This window comes from Bradysia coprophila, unplaced genomic scaffold (assembly GCF_014529535.1).
Source record: "Bradysia coprophila strain Holo2 unplaced genomic scaffold, BU_Bcop_v1 contig_297, whole genome shotgun sequence".
NCBI classification, from domain to species: domain Eukaryota; kingdom Metazoa; phylum Arthropoda; class Insecta; order Diptera; family Sciaridae; genus Bradysia; species Bradysia coprophila.
In genome coordinates this window covers 1,821,418-1,839,344 of record NW_023503555.1, presented here as the reverse complement: position 1 = coordinate 1,839,344, position 17,927 = coordinate 1,821,418, and the positions used below count along the sequence as shown (strand labels likewise).

Genomic DNA, 17,927 nt, shown 5'->3' with positions numbered 1-17,927 from the left:
TATGTGAAATAACTGCAACAACACTTTTTATAATAAAACAAGGATAAATATAACTGTTAATCTGTAGGTTCATACCATCAATATGTTTTGAGTCTTGTTAAACACATGAAAAGCATTTATCCAAGCAGCAATAAAATCTCGAAATGAAAAGATAATCTCCGCAGAATCTAAGAAGAACAGCTTAAATTCGATAGTGGGCATTTTTATGTGGGCGAAGCTGTAGCCAAAAAACGTTTACAATAGAAAAGTCCTGTGTCTTCTTCCAGAGTCGTATGATACAACCGTTCTGCTTTGTTCTCAAACACATATTGCAACTGATAGGGTAACTTAAACTTAAAATGTATTGATAATGAAAAAAACGAGCCACATTTTTAATTGCTTATCTAAACAAAACAACAATTCCAGCAAAAATGAAATGAGATTAGATCATCACAGCTAATTTTCACTCTTCCGCTAATTCATTAAACTTGTTTCTATTATTACGATTTATTAGAGGTCGAGTGTTATCAAACATCAGTGAGATAAACATTCGAATATAGATGTATTCTACTCAGTCATTTCTGAATTTGTTGATTGATCCTATTGGAAGGATAATAAGTGAATGAAAAGTTTTAACCCTGTCTAAGACATTTTATTATTAAGGACGAAGAAGCAACTATCTTTCTATATCGTGAATCATGGTTATATAATATGTCTGATATATAACTAGGCCCCACTGTTTTTAACAAACGCTCAATCGCCACAAGTATAAGATATAAGATCTTTCAAGTGTCTAGGACGTAACCCACCAATTCTTCCAGAAGAACTCATTGGAAAACTTCTAATGGCCCTAATTACATCCTCAACCTCAGTCAACGGCAAACTGCTCTCAAACTTGGTCTCCTCAAAAACCCCACCATCATCATCTGGGTGTTTTGCTCTCAACTTAGTAACAGTCTCAAAATTTTAAGGTGCTACTACTTCGTCTGAGCACAAAACTCTAATGACACCCCTAACTTCACTAACCTTTCTAGTAGCAGTTTTGATCGCTACACTATTCCTATCCACTGACTTCTCTACCGTAAATGGAACACCCTTTTCACGCAAAACCTCAGACAGAGCACCGTTTATATCAGTGGAACTTCTGAAATAACTCAAGTTAGACCTAATTACTTTAACCCCATCCTTTCCTTTTTTTTAGAAAACGATTTCTTTATTATCATCCCTTGACTGACGTGTGTGGGATATTACTACTCAGAACAACGTAAGGAAAATAAAGTACCCTCATCCAAGATCCTAAATCATCCTTTTTTATCAAAAACTCGATTTCCCTAGTAAGTTCCTCACAAACAACAGTCCTAACAGATTTCTGAATAATCCTAGTCAAAGGAACAGTAAGTCGGCATCTATTGACAAGCCAACTAAAATCGTTCAAAACGTCTGAATCACCCTCTACATTTGAAAATACACCTCTGCACCCATCACTATGATTCCTACTTCCAGAAGCATCGTCAACACTACTAAAACCACTTCTATGCTACCTCATATGAATACTAAGCCCACGGATATTCTTCGTTATGAAACCGCAACTATCACAAATAACCCTACCAAACGAAGACTTTTCCTTTGTCAAAATCAGAAAGTGCAGGTGTACCTCCAGAAGCCTGTCCCATAATAGTCGATGTAAACCAAATCGAAAAGTCTCAACGAATTCTCAATTGATTTCCAATGACCAGCATAGATTCCGAAAGAAAATCGCATGACGAATTGACTTCAGTTCTTCTTGAGACTTTATGTCGTTTTTTATACAATTTTAGGCAAATTAAATTACTTAAAAAATAATTTATTGGAGCAAAATTTATTTTTGGTTTATATGAGCAGTTTTGTTTGTTTGAGTCGACCAGTTGAATCACGGCTGAAGCGAATTCATGTCTAAATTTTAATGACGTCGACTGTACTTTCAATTTACCAAATATATTTACCTGATTAGGTAGACTGTGCTGTGGTAAATTATTTTGGATTGTACTGCGTTTATGTTTAAGGGTCGAAACAGGTCCAATCATGGGCAAAAAAAATCAATCAGTTTACAGAGAGGAGGCAATAGATCGACGTTAGTATGATTTGTAGGCAAAAGAAATTGCTCACCATTGAACATATTGGTGTTACAACAGGAAATGTATTCAGGATTTAATCTCCAAACTGGCAGGTTGAATCAGAAGTGACTTGCTCAGATATGTAAGTATGTAAGTATTCAACAGAAAATCTAGTTCGGTTGACTACGAATCAAACGACCTATTTAATACATCACCATAAATCAATCGAGTTAATTTTGCATGAACTCCAAACCTTAATTGCATAAAAAATAGCTAAACCAAACTGAAAAAAACAGCTGCGCCACCTTGCTACGTTTACCTTTACCATCACATGGTACTGCTGGTACTGTTGATGGCGTTGATGGCTTGTTATACATACAAGACATGCAGTTTTGTTAAAGTGAACTCGCTGTTTAATGCACTTGAAATTGACAGTTTAGCATTTTTAAATTAAACGTAAACAGTTCGATTGGAGAAAATTTTATAGAAAATTAAAATGAATATCGGGAAGACATTGGAATCGCTAAACAGTTTAATCAATAAGAAACAACGTAAACGAATATCGCGACACAGTAAATTTCTGAAACAACAGAAACGTACGCTCGTTAAAACATTGAAACAAGATAAAATGTACCGTCAACAATTGCATGACTACCAAGAGGACATGTTTAACTCAACTATTAACCGAGCAAATAAAAAAGCTAAGAAACAACCAAAGGATTTGGATGAGCAAAATGATTTGGTTTTTGATGATGGTGGCAACGATACTATCCAATCGATACCGCACGGTTCACAGATTCGTGAATTGACTAATGTTAAAATCGTAATTTCAAAATTGGTAATCGATTCATCCAATCAATCTGATGATGGTCATGCAGAAAATGTATCGAAATGGATGGAGGATCGTCGAGAATGTCCTAACAAATTCGAGTCTAGAAGAAGGTCAAATAGGATACGAATTAGCGACAAGGATTGCTGATCGCTTAGTGGTATTTGAATATCGAAACTGTGCAGGGATTTAAGGTTTACTTTCTGTGTAATATTTTGTCCACGAATGTTAACAAACGTTCGGTGATGGTTTTTGTCTTTTATTTATGAATATTTTGAGATTTATACGTTTCGCAAGGAAAAATAAAAATTTGACTTCAACTCTGCGATCTTTCATTTCTAAACTATAAAATATTTCTCAGTACGATCCTATTCCACTGTCCCAGGCAGAACGCACGATTCCAGTGACAATCAAAGTATTAAAAAGAGAAAGGTAATTGAAATTCAACTGATGGGTTAAGTAATAGTTATTTACGTATCTGTTGTGGATGGTAGATTTTAGGCAATTTCGCGGGTTGTAGCCCAAATGAAGTAAGGGTGACAAGTGAAAGTGCCTAAAATCAACCGTCGTGTAAGTGGCTGAAAACCCGAGAAAATTTCTGCAAAACCCCCGTTTTCGGCCCCGACACATGAAAAATATTTTAGTCTTAAGAGAAGATATTAAACAAATGTGACCGTTGCAATAAAAAAAGGCTCCCGAGAGATCGACATACTGAGAAAAAAGGTAAACGGAAATATTTCACCTCAAGTTTTCAAGTTTAATATTTTGTGAAAAATACTTGAAGCCAGGCTTCATATCTAGCCACAAATAGTTTATCGAAGCATATAATTCCTTGATTCCCCGATTTTGTCGAGGCCGTTTTCACAAGAATTCTTCTTCGGACAAAAAGCAAAATGTTGATTAAGGTATGCATCGAAATTACGAACCATCTTTAAGTTATTGTAGTCGATCGACTATGCAAAATTTTACAAGTCATCAATTGCTTCTAAATGTATTTTAACATGAAGAAGTAAGAAGTGAAAGACTTAATTCTCTGCTACTTATTGTTTCAATACATGTGTTTTTGGGTAGTTGAAGCAGTTGATCATTGTAAACGTTTAAAGTGAAAGATATTTTATCGACTCCACTGTCTGCTTGTCCTAAAACAAATGTGGACGACGAACAGAAAAAAATCCTATTGCTAAATTTCAATGTAATCTCAATGTACCTATAGCATATTCACACACAAACGTTCACTGTTTAAAAAAAAAAACCTAACTAAAACTAACCTATAGATTATTTTAGAAACGGCAAGCACTGCGATAAAATCTTTAAATCTTTTACTTTGATTGTTTAAAGTATATCACTGCATCTGCAACAAAATCTTGTACTTCATTTGTTTAACCATTTACTATACTATATATAAGACCTCACTGACCGAAGATTATCACTTATTACTTTTTCTTTTCATTTTTACTGTCGATACCAGATGAACGTTTATGAACAAATATTTTTACTACTCCGGACCATACCGTATGGTCCATACCTCCACATGTACAGACTGGCCAGGCCATACTGGACTGCCGTGCATCGCCCAGTGGGCTTTTTCGGCCCTCAAATCTTGAAGTCTATTAATACAACAACGATTCGACAATGATTCGGTATTTCGTCATACCTTCTAGGCTAAAACATTCCACTCTTGTCTTGCTCACAGTCAAAATCCACCACCAATACCAATAAAAATTAGAAAAAGAAATCTGTTAATCAAACACCGCCAACAATCACTATACAGTAAGTCATATCATAGATAGTGATGATCGATATATCATGTTTGTAAATTTTATTTACCAAATTATCTACTTCCTCCATTCTAATCGTTAACATCAATTCGTAACAATTCTGAATATTAAATGTTAGGCGAAAAAAAATATTCTAAAGTACACCCGGTGTGTAATTTAATTATTCATCAGCGTCCACAGACAGTATTTTGTTGGATGTAATTATTCCGATCTTCCGCATAAATTCGTTTTTAATAAGAAAATTGTTATTACAGTCATTAACTAAAATACTATTTGTTTTTGATCACGAGATTACATCGCAATATTTATTTTGTTCTACATAATACCGCATGGTTTAAGTTTATATCAAAAAAAGTTGTGGGTAATTGTATCTAAGACTTTTGTCACTCTCTTGGGAACGGATCTGTCTCGCTTATTTCTTAAAGTTTTCCAATGATAATGCCAAATATTTGTTAGTGTTGGACATTATTGTGGAAGGTTTCAGTCAGGTTCAGGTCAACCTGAACTTGGCCTGAACTTCACCTGAGGATGCTAGAACTTGAAACAAAAATGTCAAGCTCAGGCTCAGTTTCAACCTGAATCTGACCTGATATAAATCAGGTTCTCTCGTATCAGTTCAGGTCAGGCCAAACATGCCCTGTTCCGAGAATTGTTACTGTGATACTACTCGGTGAAGAAAACATTAGGCCTAGATCTACGATGGCTCTAGTTGCCATCCCGTTGAGCGTCTTACCAATATATTTTTTTGCATGTTGCTGCTAAAGTCATATTATTCCGGTGTTATTCCTATACGTATGAACATAGCTCATAGCATTCTGTTGAAAACGTATGAGAGTTTCAACGAATTTTCATATCTTTGTCTTTCGATGCACTAGCATTGTTATGTATACAATCTCATTATAACAATAGGAAATGTTATTTGAGATCATAACTGCTATCGAGCCAGTAATTTCCGGAGAAAATAAAACTCACGGTCGATAATGTTATCTGTGAGTCTGTAACTGATTCAATTTACGTAATCTCGTATTTACGTATAGAAAATTAAGCTCAGGGTCGTCTCACCGCAACGATAGATGTACAGATTAAATAATGAGTAAGTCAAGGCATTTTGATCAAACATTTTACTATGGGGCATGCGTACATATATCATCACAAATCATTAAATCTGTTCCTTTATTTGTTGAAAAAACATTTCACATATTTATTAGTATTTGATTCAAATCTTTTACTTCGTTAGTCTCATATCATACAATTTTTGTTATTTCTTTGATAGGGCAACAGAGCTAAACGCTTATTTCTGTTGTTGCTGCTAATAATAGATGGATCAGTAAATGTATTGCTCTAATTTGAGTCAGATGTAACTTAAAATGTCTAGTAAATTTTAACTAGTAATTCTGCGTGCTGTTTATGCAGACGATTAAACAGTTTATTTATGCATATAAGTCAATAACGTATTGGAATTTCACTAGCGGTTACATTAGAATAGAGTTATGGGTCTTGAGAAGCATAGACCCTCAGGTACATAGGTACATACAAGGTTAGTGTAAAGTAATGATCACAATCACACCACATGGGGGGAAGATAATTGCGTGTTTTGAGTGCAAGGGGATTTTCCTTGATTTTCAAGGGTCTTTCTTGTCAATTTAAAAGGATCTTCAAGCTATTTTCAAGGATTTTCTTTTGATTTTCAGAGGTTTTTCGGGTTTTTCAAGGTCTCTTTGGTTTCCAAAGGTTTTTTTTAAATAATTTTAAGGACTTTTTTGATGGTTTTCAAAGACTGCATTATCTGCCGCTCGGCACCACCACATCAAGTCAATTGAATTAATGTGTAGTTCGCAGTTGCTCGCTATTATCCCACAGAATATGACTCCAGCCAGCGTAGCGATAACAATGTTTTCTGCTATGACAATCGACCACGTCGTTTTAACTTATTAAACATGAGAAAATTCAAAAAAAAATATTTCTCTATAGCACCGGCGGATATCATGTTGTACCTAACAGCTAGCTTTGCACTATAAAATTTGCAAGAGAGAACACTTAATGATATATTTCTGCCCAAGACATTCTTTAAATCGATTTTTCACCATAAAGCCATCTACATTTTTCTACATTCGGCCAAAAATGAACCATCATGGCTTCATGGTGAAAAATCCATTTAAAGAATGTCTTGGCCCACGGTGGGGCTGAACGAACTTTAAATAAACATGTCGACTTCCATCTCGATTCTTTTCATAGCTGAAATGTGTTGAAATATTTCAACCGGCAAGGTATGGAAGCAGCCAAAGTTCACCGAGGGTAGCAAAAAAGTGACTTTTCTGAAAATGTACCAAAAGTGACCACTTTCAAAAAAATTTATTGCCATTCGAAAGAGCACATTAACTTTGTCTAGAAACGCTATTTAAGTGCTGGATCGAGAACTTCGTCGAGGAGGCATCACCCCTTATAGAAGTGGAATTTTCGACTTTCAACTTCTATTGCTCTGCGACCAAATGACCGAGAGCAATAATTTTTACATGGTTGTTCTTAGAATTTGTCCCTCTACCGATTCCAGTTTCAAACACTGGTCCAGCAACTTCCGCGGAGCCAGGCGACGATATTCCTCAGAAACGGCTCAGCGGTTGCGCCCGCAACATGTGCCGTTGGATAGTACACGTCTCCCCTAACTCAGCTATGAAAAGAACCGAGATGGAAGTCGACATGTTTATTTAAAGTTCGTTCAGCCCCACCGTGGGCCAGAAATATGTCAATAAGTGTTATGATTTTACACTGACCAATTCAACCCTTTAAGCGTGTTGCCATATACATGAGGTAAATCTGTTACTTCATTTGTTTCAAGTATCGTATCGTCTATTGCAGAATCCTTCCCTTCTTCACTATACTGTTGAAAACACAATCTAGTTGTCGTCGCTTATTTTTCCCGTCGTTGTCGATGACAAATAATATCTTTCTAATAAAAGGTATGGATGACAAAGAAGTCGATACTACTTATCTAAATTAGCTTTAAATCAAAATGCTCTCACACAGTACTCACGTATATATCGACTCAACATCTGATAGACCAAATCTCTCCACAAATGCGTTTGCGAGAAATTTTTTTGATTGAAAAACCTATTCGAAGGATTCCCCATGAATTCGATAACCGGATATAGTCGCATTTCAGTTAAACGATCCAGTACTTTGTCTAAATTTGTAAAATCGTACTGAAAACCGTGATGATCATCAAGACCACTAAAACCAGAAAATTTTGATAAGAATAATCAAACCTGAAAATTTCACCCCAACTCACACAAATTTGATAAGATTGATGAGCCAGTGAATCCGAACGGATTTTAAACCGTTGTTTGGTAACGCAGAAATGTATTCCAGATTTAGCATGGACTTTTCGCTGAGAAAAAACTCGGCTAAAGAGGATGAGTCGTCAGTGGGAGCCGGTGGACAGAAACCAGTATTCGTCCAGAAGCGAGACAGTTTTTTAACATTTTTCAACTCTACTTCAAAGTGTAATCTATCTGCTGAGCTAGCGACTGAATACATTAAGGCACACAAAACGGTAATTTTAAACATTTTAGAAAGTGACGTCGCGACAATTAATCACCTGCGACGATAGCTTTTCTTTGTGTATCACCTAAATTCAGATGTTAGATCAAGATGTTTCAAATGTCACCTTTACGTCACAACCAAGACAATGTCGTGTCCAGTTGCAAGTCAATTTCAAATCCGTAAAAAGAGCGCGGACTGAAAATCGAGATACCAAAAGATATTGCTTTTGATTTCATCATCTGTCATCTGTTTACGACAATTAAGACTAAATTGAGCGATCAAGTCAGGGCTAGCGTAGTCTTATCAAGCAAAAAGTATGTTCAAACAAATTAAGTTAAAGATTTTGCATCAGCTGTTGCCTGTTGAAGATACTTAATGATAAGAAGTAGTAGACTCATTGATATATTCACACAAACCATACACTTGTCGTCTGAGTGAAAGAGTGGGAAATATCCTAGAGATATCGATTGTTGCTGGAACTTGCTAATTTCAAATAACAACTTACACAGATGCATTCCCTTCCACACGAATGCAGTCAAAGAGTTAAAATGTTAAATGTAAGACAAAACGTCCTCACTGTCGCGTACGTGCAATATCCAATATAGATAAGCACCAACACATACGCTACAACAATTTTCCAATCAATCATGCCTTTCTACCTACTCCTTTTGATGTTCTAAGTTCATTTTCTGGCCAATTAATTAATCATTTCACTTCATTTTTCATTAGGTGCGAATCGTGAAAAAATTTGCCTTGAACGTTGAAGAAGGTACCTCATTGAATTGTGGTTTTATTTTGAATGTGTATGATGGTAATGACGAATTATTGATTTCCTTTATGTTCAGACTCACGAATATGTAGTTACACTGTGCCAAAACATAAAACATGTTGTTAGCAACCGTCCATCGACGTATTTTGTTGTTTTTCAATTAATGTGAAAAATAGTCTCAGACTGAAATATCTATTGTTGCGTTACTGCAATCATACGGTGCGGTTCAAAATGACTTAGTGACTTAGTGATCTGGTGGACCAATTTTTAATCGCGTTGAAAGCACAGCCACCGTGAATTCGATTTAAACTCTCAATCAGACGACAGAATTAGCTGTTTCGTTCAGCAATCATGGGTTTATTTGATAGCTTGGCATCGATGCTAAAGCTGAAGAAGGAGCAAATAAACATCTTGGTTGTTGGACTGAATAATAGCGGAAAATCGACAATCGTTAATCATTTCAAGGGTCCAGAGGAGAAAAGTTCGGTTACGGTTCCGACGGTTGGATTCAGTGTGGAAAAATTTCAAAGTAAGTAGACGAATGTAACAGTTTATTGGTGTACGTGATGGGAAGTGACCACGGACAATCGAACATGTTGGAAGGCCTTTGTATCGTCGTATCGTCTCTTATAATATCTTTCTCATATTAGTCTTATATTCAGCGGATTCTTATACATCATTTAATCTATTGAGAGACGGTGTAGATCAGTCTTTCCTTCATCTCGTTCTTTCCGTAGTTACTGAAGTACATGTAAATCAATTACAAAGTAAACCCTTCAATGCAACTATTTTCACTTACTATGGCCCACTCGTAAGGTAAAACACAATAAAATAATTTGTTATCTCGTATCACGATTAGTAGAAGTACCTCGGGCCCTCGGATAATTTTACTCATCTGGATAGGAGATATCAAATTACTGCCCTTGCATTTATACCCAATTAACCGAATTCTTCCGAGTAACCTACTATTAACGTTTACCATTGTAAACGATGTGTCATCACCTGTATCACCTGTATAATTATGAAATCTATTACTTCGTTTGTTTTAAGTATTGTCTAGGCTTTTACTTCAAGAGTTTTGCATTTATTTTGCTATGAGAGGCAAAATTCGCTAGATTTCAGGTTTCATTTTTGCCGTCTATGTCAACAACGGATGATTAATTTACAATTCAATTTCCATAAATGCCTTTTCCATTCAAACAACCGTTTCAGTTATAAATAAATTTCCAATGACTGATGACTGATTTTCAATAGAATCAAATATGTGATTTTGTTTGTTCGATTGAAACATTGATAATAATAGTTGAATGGAATGGGTGAGATTCTTTTTATAAATTGAAGTATAAATATAACCTTCATACAGGTGAAAGTAAAGGTATTAACCTGCCACAGATGCCAAACATATCCACAGTGTTATTATTGGGTCCAGAACTTCTTTCTATCAATTTATTTTCAATCAATTAATTTCAAAACTTTTACTTCAATTCTTTGAACATGCATTTTCCTATATATGACTAGATTACTCTAGCCAGAGATTAAACAGCGGCACAATTAATTAAACTAGTTTCAGGATTGTTCTTCGATAATTTTCAAGAATATTGGGAATCTTTGAGAATCATCATTGTTTCAGGAGTTTTAAGAATTCTTGAAAGTTTTCGAAAAATCTTCAATTTAAGAGTTTTGAGCATTTTGAAGAATTTTCATGAATTTCTAGAATTTTTAGGAACAATTTCACGAAAAGAGGCCCTGAGGCCCTTCAACCTTTTACAGACGACTATTTGCAAATCCTGTCCTTTCTATAAGAATCCTTTCAACAGATTGATCCCACTTCTTTAGTTTTAACATACCTTTTGCTACATAAGGCGGCAGCGTATATCGCTCATTTTTATCGTCGTTGATTGATTTTAAGCATCTCAAACCAACTTTCTTCTTACTCAGATCAAGGAGTGAATTTCACTGCATTCGACATGTCCGGCGCTGTACGCTATCGAAGTTTATGGGAGCATCATTTCAAGTCGAGCCAAGGAATCGTTTTCGTCATCGATTCAAGTGATCGAATGAGGCTAGGTACATAAATTAAGCGGACAAATATTGAAAGAAGTTTTGCTGGAAAGCTATCGATTTAATCTAATGACTATTGTTGCTCGAACCAGTTGAAATTTTTCTGTTTGAACGTCACTATGATCTTTCTATAAACATTACTCTTCCAGTGGTTGTGAAAGATGAGCTGGACACATTACTACATCATCCAGACATTCAAGATCGAAAAGTTCCAATTTTATTGTTTGCTAACAAAATGGACAATCCAGAGGCGTTATCGAGTGTGAAGATAGCAGCAGGTAAAAGGCACACTACCACAAAGCCGAATCTTTATAAAAAACAATTTAACTTCAGCTTTAGGATTAGAGAAGATCAAGGACAAACCTTGGCATATAAGTTCCAGCAATGCATTAACGGGTGATGGATTGCAGGATGGCGTTCAGTGGCTAGTTCAGCAAATAAGGGATATTGTGACAACGTCCAGAGAAAGTAGATCAAGAAAATAATTTTGATTGTACGGGTGGTTTAGTACAATGTAAAGTTAGACTGTACCCACTGTACACGTACACACTGAAAATAAATGATCTGCAGTTCGCCAGTCCTCTAACACTTCAGACGTTTTTGTACTCGTTCGCGAACTGATGAGCATGATTCGTAGAAGAACTCGTGAGAATTTGGAACAAAGACACTGAGAGCTCGCAAACCCTAAACGGTTAAATGAAAATGGCTGATAAGCTTTTCCAGTTTGGGTCTGTTTCCAAATGTTTATTTTATCATTTCTACTACCATCGTCACTGCATGTAACTACATCAAATTTTAGGTTTCTCGCGTTTTAACAATCAAGTAAATCAAGTAAAACAAAACTATCAACAACTGAAAATTTCAAATTTTCCAGCACGGAACACTGAACGACACTTTCGCTGCGCGCGAACTCTATACATCCGGAACAGTAATATTAGGTCTGCGGTTCTCCTTTGGGCTGTGGCAGTTGTAGTTCGTCTCGATCGGAAATTGTTACGCTGTAACTAATTTCGTTGAAGAAATAATCGACTTTCAGTTGTTTATCTTCGCCTACGCATGGATCGTAGAATCCGATAAGTTCTGACTGCAAAAAATAAATAAAACATTTGATGGTAGGTCGGTAAGCTACGTACAATTTTGGGTCGTTCCATAATTTGGTACTATCAGATGAGGAGAACAGGTTAATTGAAACAGATTCATTAAGAGTTAGATGTGTGTCCCAATAAACGTTAAATGCAAGAGGGGAGGAATGGAATGTGAGAAATTTAGGATAATTTATGGAATAAGAAAGGCGAGCTTGTCGATTGACTCCGAAAGAAGTTTAAAGCAAATTGTGGATTTCAACATCAAATGGTTCTGCCTTTCAGATCATCAGATCTACTTCTACACTTCCGAAATTAATAAGAAATTTTGAGCAATTTGTCAAACCAATATGAGCACTGCTCATTGAGCAGAGGCCAGACGGTGTTAAACTTAAATTTTATTTTAAGGAAATTATTCTATTGCTCCTGCCGAGGATCAAACCAATTCTCACCAATTCTCTTGGTTGTCTGAAAAACCGAAACCGTATCGTTTTATGACACAAAATTAATTAATTCGCTAGCTTTAACGCTCCCTTTGCTTAAATAGCCTCATTAAACGCAACAAACTACGGATAATAGTGGACTTCCAAAAATTCGCAAAATTTCCCAAAAACCATTTCCAAATACTAGGCTCTACTGACCAAAACCTGAACCTGATTCCGAGCCGAATCTGAATTAGAATTTGAGGTTCCACATGAACCTAAATCTTTATCGCCCCAATCCTGACCTAAACCTGAAATGATCCGTCACGACTAAAATCTGACTAATCTGACTAAAAACTGAATTTTCAATTTCAAATTAAATCGGGGAAATTGAAAATTCAGGTTCAGTTCCGACTCTGGTCAAGGTCAGTACAAGAAAATGTTGCGGATTAACCTGATTTTAACAGGACAACCCTGTCGTAATTTGTAAAACGGACTTAACTTTTGGGTTACGCAAACCTGTTGCGAGACTTAACCAATAGTTGCAAAGTTGAAATCAGACAACAACTTCAAGACGGTGAGACTTTTGAAGAAACTTGAAAAACCGTGAACTTGATCGAAAATGAAAACAAACAAAAAAATTGAAAAAACATTGGCACAAAAGGTCTACAAGGAGCATTAGGGCACTGTAGAATCAAAGGTCCGTTTTTCTTCTTCGAATGACTTTGTCAGTTCTTACCTTACTAGATTTCTGCAGCTTTAATTTACTATCACGAATTAAACACTGCAGTGGTATTGTAACATCAATAGTTAAGCTAGTCGCCTGGCTATCCAAATTTGTATCTGCAAAAACGAAAGTGAAATTATTGTTAAATTACAGTCTGACAATATTAATGCCGTGGTCATTGTCAAAGCAAAAATTTTCTATGGAAGTAAGTCGATCTATCTGCATAGTAGGTGTAGGAATATTATATGATTTCTTTGACACTGCGACACAAAATGATGCGAAGGAAACGAGAAGCAATCGTTGAAAGTAGTGAATCAAACGAATTTCATTAGATGATCTACAATTGTCGCTGTAAAACACCGAGTCGGAGCTGACATTTGTCTTGTATTGTGACATAAAAGAGAGCTGCCTCTGACAATGGTGCCTTGGTACAATTTTCAATTTTATGTCTGACAGAGAATTGTCTGAATGAAACCGATGATGGCTGCTCTAATCCTTCTTAGATAAATTTAGACAGGTTGGTCAGTTGACGAATCTTTTCTAACTTGCGAGCTGTATTATTGCAAGTAGAGTAACTTTCATCACATAGTCACCGTAACTGTTTCGACTGTCTCATTTAAAAAAAAATGAGAAACATTCTGGTCTATTAATGTGCTGGCGACTATAGAAGATTCACTCAGCAAGAAAATTAGATTTGTTAATGAATCACCTATGGTTGAAAGACGAAAGATCTGTCGAATTTTGAGTTGGATGAAAGCTATCCAATTGAGCGACGCCCATCCATTCCTTTCTCTACAAGTCTTTTGTTCTATAAATTGAGTCAAAGCAAAAACGCAATTTCATTTACCTTCATCAACTTCCTCATCCGAAAATTTCCCATACAATGCTGCCGTAATGACCAGTCCCTTTTTCTTCGTCTCATCAGTGGAAATACGTTCGTACAATGCAGCCATCAATTCAACGGCAGCTTCTGCTTCCTTCTTCTTTTCCGCCATTCTGAAAGGTATACGAAACGCGGTTCATTGGTAAGACATTCTGTTCTATATGGATATGGAAGAAATGGACACGAACCTTTGTTTGTTAGTCTCTTTCGCTTTGTCGATAATTTTCTGCTTTTCACTTTCGTTCATCGGCTCGATAATACTTTTTCTGACCAAAAGCCAGACGAGCAGCGGTGTTACGGAAGCGTAGAAAACGGCGGCTGGCACAATTTCTTCACTCAACTGAATTGGGAATATGAACGATTGCGTTGCACGAATTATTCTGTTGGATGGAAGCAAAATTAGAGTTTAAAATCTGCCACGGATTATCAGCCGAACAGAGAACTCACTTTATTTTGAGAATTACACCAGTTGGTACGCCTACCGATACAGAGGCGTGCACCGAACTGTACTTAGAAATTTTCTTTTCTGCTCCATATTCGGCAATGAATCCAAATGTGCCGTACCTAAAACCGACAACGGAAAATAAAGACGTCGATCGAGGTCAATGAACTGACGTTTACGTACTTTCCGGACACTTTCACTTTCAGCTCCTGTTCTTTCAGTCTTCTCATATAACTAGCCGACACAAAACAATGAGGTACGCCAATAGTGCAGGTCAAAACGAAGTGTTGTTTCTCGGTGTTGTATTCGAGCACTGTGGACATTGAACTCTGCATTCCAGTTGTATAGGTCAAATATCCCACCGTATGCTTATCAAGCTGAACGCCTAGAGCTGTTAGGAAAAGTAACGAAAATTACGATCAACTTAGACGGTGCAATTGAGCTATCAAACATTACTTCCAACCAGTCCGGGTATAATGCCATTGTGTCTGAAATTGAGTGTTGTCCCGCCGTTGCAAAAAATTCGTTCCGTTAATGTGCGCGAACCTTTGATCCCCACGGATGGTCCATTGCCTGCACCAATATCCATAGCCAACCAACCCTTGTTTATCAATCGACGTCCAGATATAACGAAACTTCCGGCACCATTTCCATTTTGCGATGACAAATTACCGGACATGGTAACCGTGTCTCGTGTTGTAATCGGTGCATCGATTGACTGCGATATGGACATTCCCGATACTTCGATACTGGGAAATGGGATGGGACCATCGTCGCTGCAATTAGAATCAGATCGTTGAGCGAGCAGCTCTTTCTCCTGAATCCATTCCCGAATGACTTACTCAAACTCATCTTGGTAAGAATCGAAAATTTCGGTTGCATTGACATTTATTGTGATATTTCCTCGTGGATTGGTTCGTTGCTGTAGCCGTCGCTCTTCCCGTTCCCGAGCCAACCGTTCGTACTCCTCTTTTATTTCGTTCGGTGTCTTTGTCCGATGAACGATTTCCCATCCTTCCGTCTCTAATCCTTTAACACCCAGAGCATCGTAGATGGCTCGCTTATGTGCATCGGATAGAACCTGTCAACCATAAAATTTATGATGTTCGTCTTGTTAACACTAAACAAAATTCGCTCACTGACCTCATAGGCTTTTTTGACTCGATTGAATAACAGTTCCGCCTTTTGTTTGAATTCTAAATTGGTATGCTTATCGGGATGGTACATACGGCTGAATTTCCGATAGGCTGCATTTATTTCCTCTATGGTAGCCTAGGACAATAAAACAAACAAACGAATTTCATAACAACCAATATGTGTTACACTTCGGATTTTTTTTTCTAGGTTATGTTTAACGGTGATTGGAGAGCATAGAACCCGAATTTGTCAAAGAAAAATGCACGTGAGACTTGGCCAGTCTATCTAGCGAAGACTTACATCTTTGTTGACATTCAAAATAGCGTAATAATTATCCTCGGTACTGTTTAAACCAAAACCGTCTTCAAATTCATCGCTATCCATGCTGAATGGAAAAATATTTTTATTTGCACTGAACTTTTTATCACAATATTTTGACAGAACAGCTGATAAGCTCAAAAAAATTAGTGACGGATAACAATCTGTTTGTCAGTGACGTGTCGCTGCAGTCAGTTAAAAACTAAAAATTAGAAGAATGGGCGCCAATGCCGACCTAATTTTCCACAAAGATAGATTGAACGAGATTTTTTGGATTTCCTTTCTCATGCATAGATTTAGAATAGAAATGAAGTTTGGAACAAAATATGTCTTCTAGATATTTGTTAGGTAGTGGAGGTAGTAAAAAATCACGGTTAAAGCATGTACTTTCAGGTCCTAATTTTTCTGAGTAGAACACGCTACTCCTTCCTAGGCTAAAATGTAAGTGACAAAGCCAGAGTTGCTCATGTCTAGTGATTTTTCGGATTTTTCTAGTCTTTCGATTAATAATTGCACCTGCATCTATCTCTCCCATTTCATCAAATATTTTATCGAATCGGTCTTCGAAGGATAATTTTTCCATAAAAAATATTAATCAGAATTAGTTGCGCACTTATACTGTCCTATAAAGAAAACAGATCCAAAAATTAAAAAAATTAAACCGAAATATTCTCGATATCACAACTTCCATATTCAACATCCCTTTGCTTCTAGTAAAAGTTATAAAAATCGCTTCCTATTCTGGAACCGTGATAAAATATTTAAAAAAAAATCCTCCCCGGCGGGGAATCGAACCCCGGTCTCCCGCGTGACAGGCGGGGATACTTACCACTATACTACCGAGGACTTGAAAATGCTTCGACTAAACACACAACAACAATGAAAACGCCATGATCAAAGGAAAAACAAATAGAAAAAAAAACATTGCATCGGCCGGGAATCGAACCCGGGCCGCCCGCGTGGCAGGCGAGCATTCTACCACTGAACCACCGATGCTTGTGATTTGTCATCGCTAAAATTTACGCGCGAGTCGATTCAAAGAGACTTACCGAAAATATCAGTGAATTATAAGGTGATAGCTCTTCTTTATTTTTACTTCTTGTATTTCTTGTGATGTGTGATGTTATGTATGAAAAAACTGTTAACAGATAGAGACTAGTTGTTAATATTTTCGGGATAAAAATAAAACGAGGTACCATGTACCGATATTATCAACTTTTTCATTGCATGATAAGCAATTGTTCAAACAAGCTTCATTATAATTATAAGCCATAACTCATAGTCGCGGAATATCTTGCTACCATACCCTCAATACTTGACTTAAAAATAAGTTTAACCTTGAAACATGGTAACGGAGAATGTATCAAACGAATGTTGAGTATTTTGCCGTGCTCTCAGAAAGTGTATTGAATTTTCATAGCACGAAGTAGATGCAAATACTTTCTGAGAGCACGCATAATATGAATGCACATCTTCGGTCCACAGTTGTATATCTCAATGAATGAGTGAACATGTATAGCGAGAAATGGTTAATAAAATGAACATTATTTCAGATCTGAGTTGCTCAACGTCTTAATATTAATAAAAATAAAATAAAAAAAAACTTTAAAAAAATTCTCCCCGGCGGGGAATCGAACCCCGGTCTCCCGCGTGACAGGCGGGGATACTTACCACTATACTACCGAGGACTTGAAAAAAGTTCGACTATATAGCCAATACTATGAAAACACACACACTACTGAATGAAAAAAACAAAATAAAAAAAAACATTGCATCGGCCGGGAATCGAACCCGGGCCGCCCGCGTGGCAGGCGAGCATTCTACCACTGAACCACCGATGCTTATGACCTCTGAATTTTACGTACGC

General features: G+C 36.7%; 3 protein-coding genes and 4 non-coding genes across 7 annotated transcripts in view; 1 reads left to right on the top strand and 6 right to left on the bottom strand.

The window, feature by feature from the left end:
- LOC119078732 (alpha-L-iduronidase) overlaps positions 1 to 8,330 on the bottom strand; it is a 38,581-nt gene extending 30,251 nt beyond the window's left edge. Inside the window, exons 1-2 of the mRNA XM_037186415.1 lie at positions 7,966 to 8,330; positions 7,711 to 7,907 (exon numbers count right to left, since the gene is read on the bottom strand). Coding sequence (XP_037042310.1) covers positions 7,711 to 7,907; positions 7,966 to 8,243 — 475 coding nt within the window. The 5' untranslated portion in view covers positions 8,244 to 8,330. The remainder of the gene's footprint in view (positions 1 to 7,710; positions 7,908 to 7,965) is intronic.
- A 787-nt stretch (positions 8,331 to 9,117) lies between these two features.
- On the top strand, positions 9,118 to 11,585 carry LOC119078782 (ADP-ribosylation factor-like protein 6). Its single transcript, XM_037186494.1, has 4 exons — positions 9,118 to 9,517; positions 10,927 to 11,055; positions 11,199 to 11,327; positions 11,383 to 11,585. The coding sequence occupies exons 1-4, from the start codon at positions 9,340 to 9,342 to the stop codon at positions 11,532 to 11,534; spliced, it is 588 nt and encodes a 195-aa protein (XP_037042389.1). The 5' UTR covers positions 9,118 to 9,339; the 3' UTR covers positions 11,535 to 11,585.
- A 174-nt stretch (positions 11,586 to 11,759) lies between these two features.
- On the bottom strand, positions 11,760 to 16,196 carry LOC119078737 (dnaJ homolog subfamily C member 11). Its single transcript, XM_037186422.1, has 10 exons — positions 16,043 to 16,196; positions 15,749 to 15,877; positions 15,448 to 15,686; positions 15,062 to 15,381; positions 14,789 to 14,996; positions 14,611 to 14,727; positions 14,352 to 14,543; positions 14,128 to 14,276; positions 13,293 to 13,396; positions 11,760 to 12,133 (listed from the first exon to the last, which is right to left on the bottom strand). Exons 1-10 carry the CDS (start codon positions 16,124 to 16,126, stop codon positions 11,984 to 11,986), a joined length of 1,692 nt encoding a protein of 563 aa, XP_037042317.1. The 5' UTR covers positions 16,127 to 16,196; the 3' UTR covers positions 11,760 to 11,983.
- A 638-nt stretch (positions 16,197 to 16,834) lies between these two features.
- Trnad-guc lies at positions 16,835 to 16,906 on the bottom strand. Its single transcript has one exon. It is a non-coding gene; the product is annotated as a tRNA-Asp (tRNA).
- A 79-nt stretch (positions 16,907 to 16,985) lies between these two features.
- On the bottom strand, positions 16,986 to 17,056 carry Trnag-gcc. The gene has a single exon. It is a non-coding gene; the product is annotated as a tRNA-Gly (tRNA).
- Positions 17,057 to 17,676: 620 nt separating this feature from the next.
- Positions 17,677 to 17,748, bottom strand: Trnad-guc. Its single transcript has one exon. It is a non-coding gene; the product is annotated as a tRNA-Asp (tRNA).
- An 82-nt stretch (positions 17,749 to 17,830) lies between these two features.
- Positions 17,831 to 17,901, bottom strand: Trnag-gcc. Its single transcript has one exon. It is a non-coding gene; the product is annotated as a tRNA-Gly (tRNA).
- Between the last annotated feature and the right edge of the window lie 26 nt (positions 17,902 to 17,927).

What these genes read in the sequence shown, in the direction of transcription:
- LOC119078737 (XM_037186422.1), bottom strand. Translation starts at nt 16,126, where the DNA reads ATGGATAGCGATGAATTTGAAGACGGTTTTGGTTTAAACAGTACCGAG. An exon ending in TCTTACCAAGATGAGTTTGA is followed by an intron (nt 15,382 to 15,447) that starts GTAAGTCATTCG and finishes TTCTAATTGCAG; the next exon opens with CGACGATGGTCCCATCCCAT. An exon ending in TATACCCGGACTGGTTGGAA is followed by an intron (nt 14,997 to 15,061) that starts GTAATGTTTGAT and finishes TTTTCCTAACAG; the next exon opens with CTCTAGGCGTTCAGCTTGAT.
- LOC119078782 (XM_037186494.1), top strand. Translation starts at nt 9,340, where the DNA reads ATGGGTTTATTTGATAGCTTGGCATCGATGCTAAAGCTGAAGAAGGAG. An exon ending in CAGTGTGGAAAAATTTCAAA is followed by an intron (nt 9,518 to 10,926) that starts GTAAGTAGACGA and finishes CTTCTTACTCAG; the next exon opens with ATCAAGGAGTGAATTTCACT. An exon ending in AAGTGATCGAATGAGGCTAG is followed by an intron (nt 11,056 to 11,198) that starts GTACATAAATTA and finishes TTACTCTTCCAG; the next exon opens with TGGTTGTGAAAGATGAGCTG.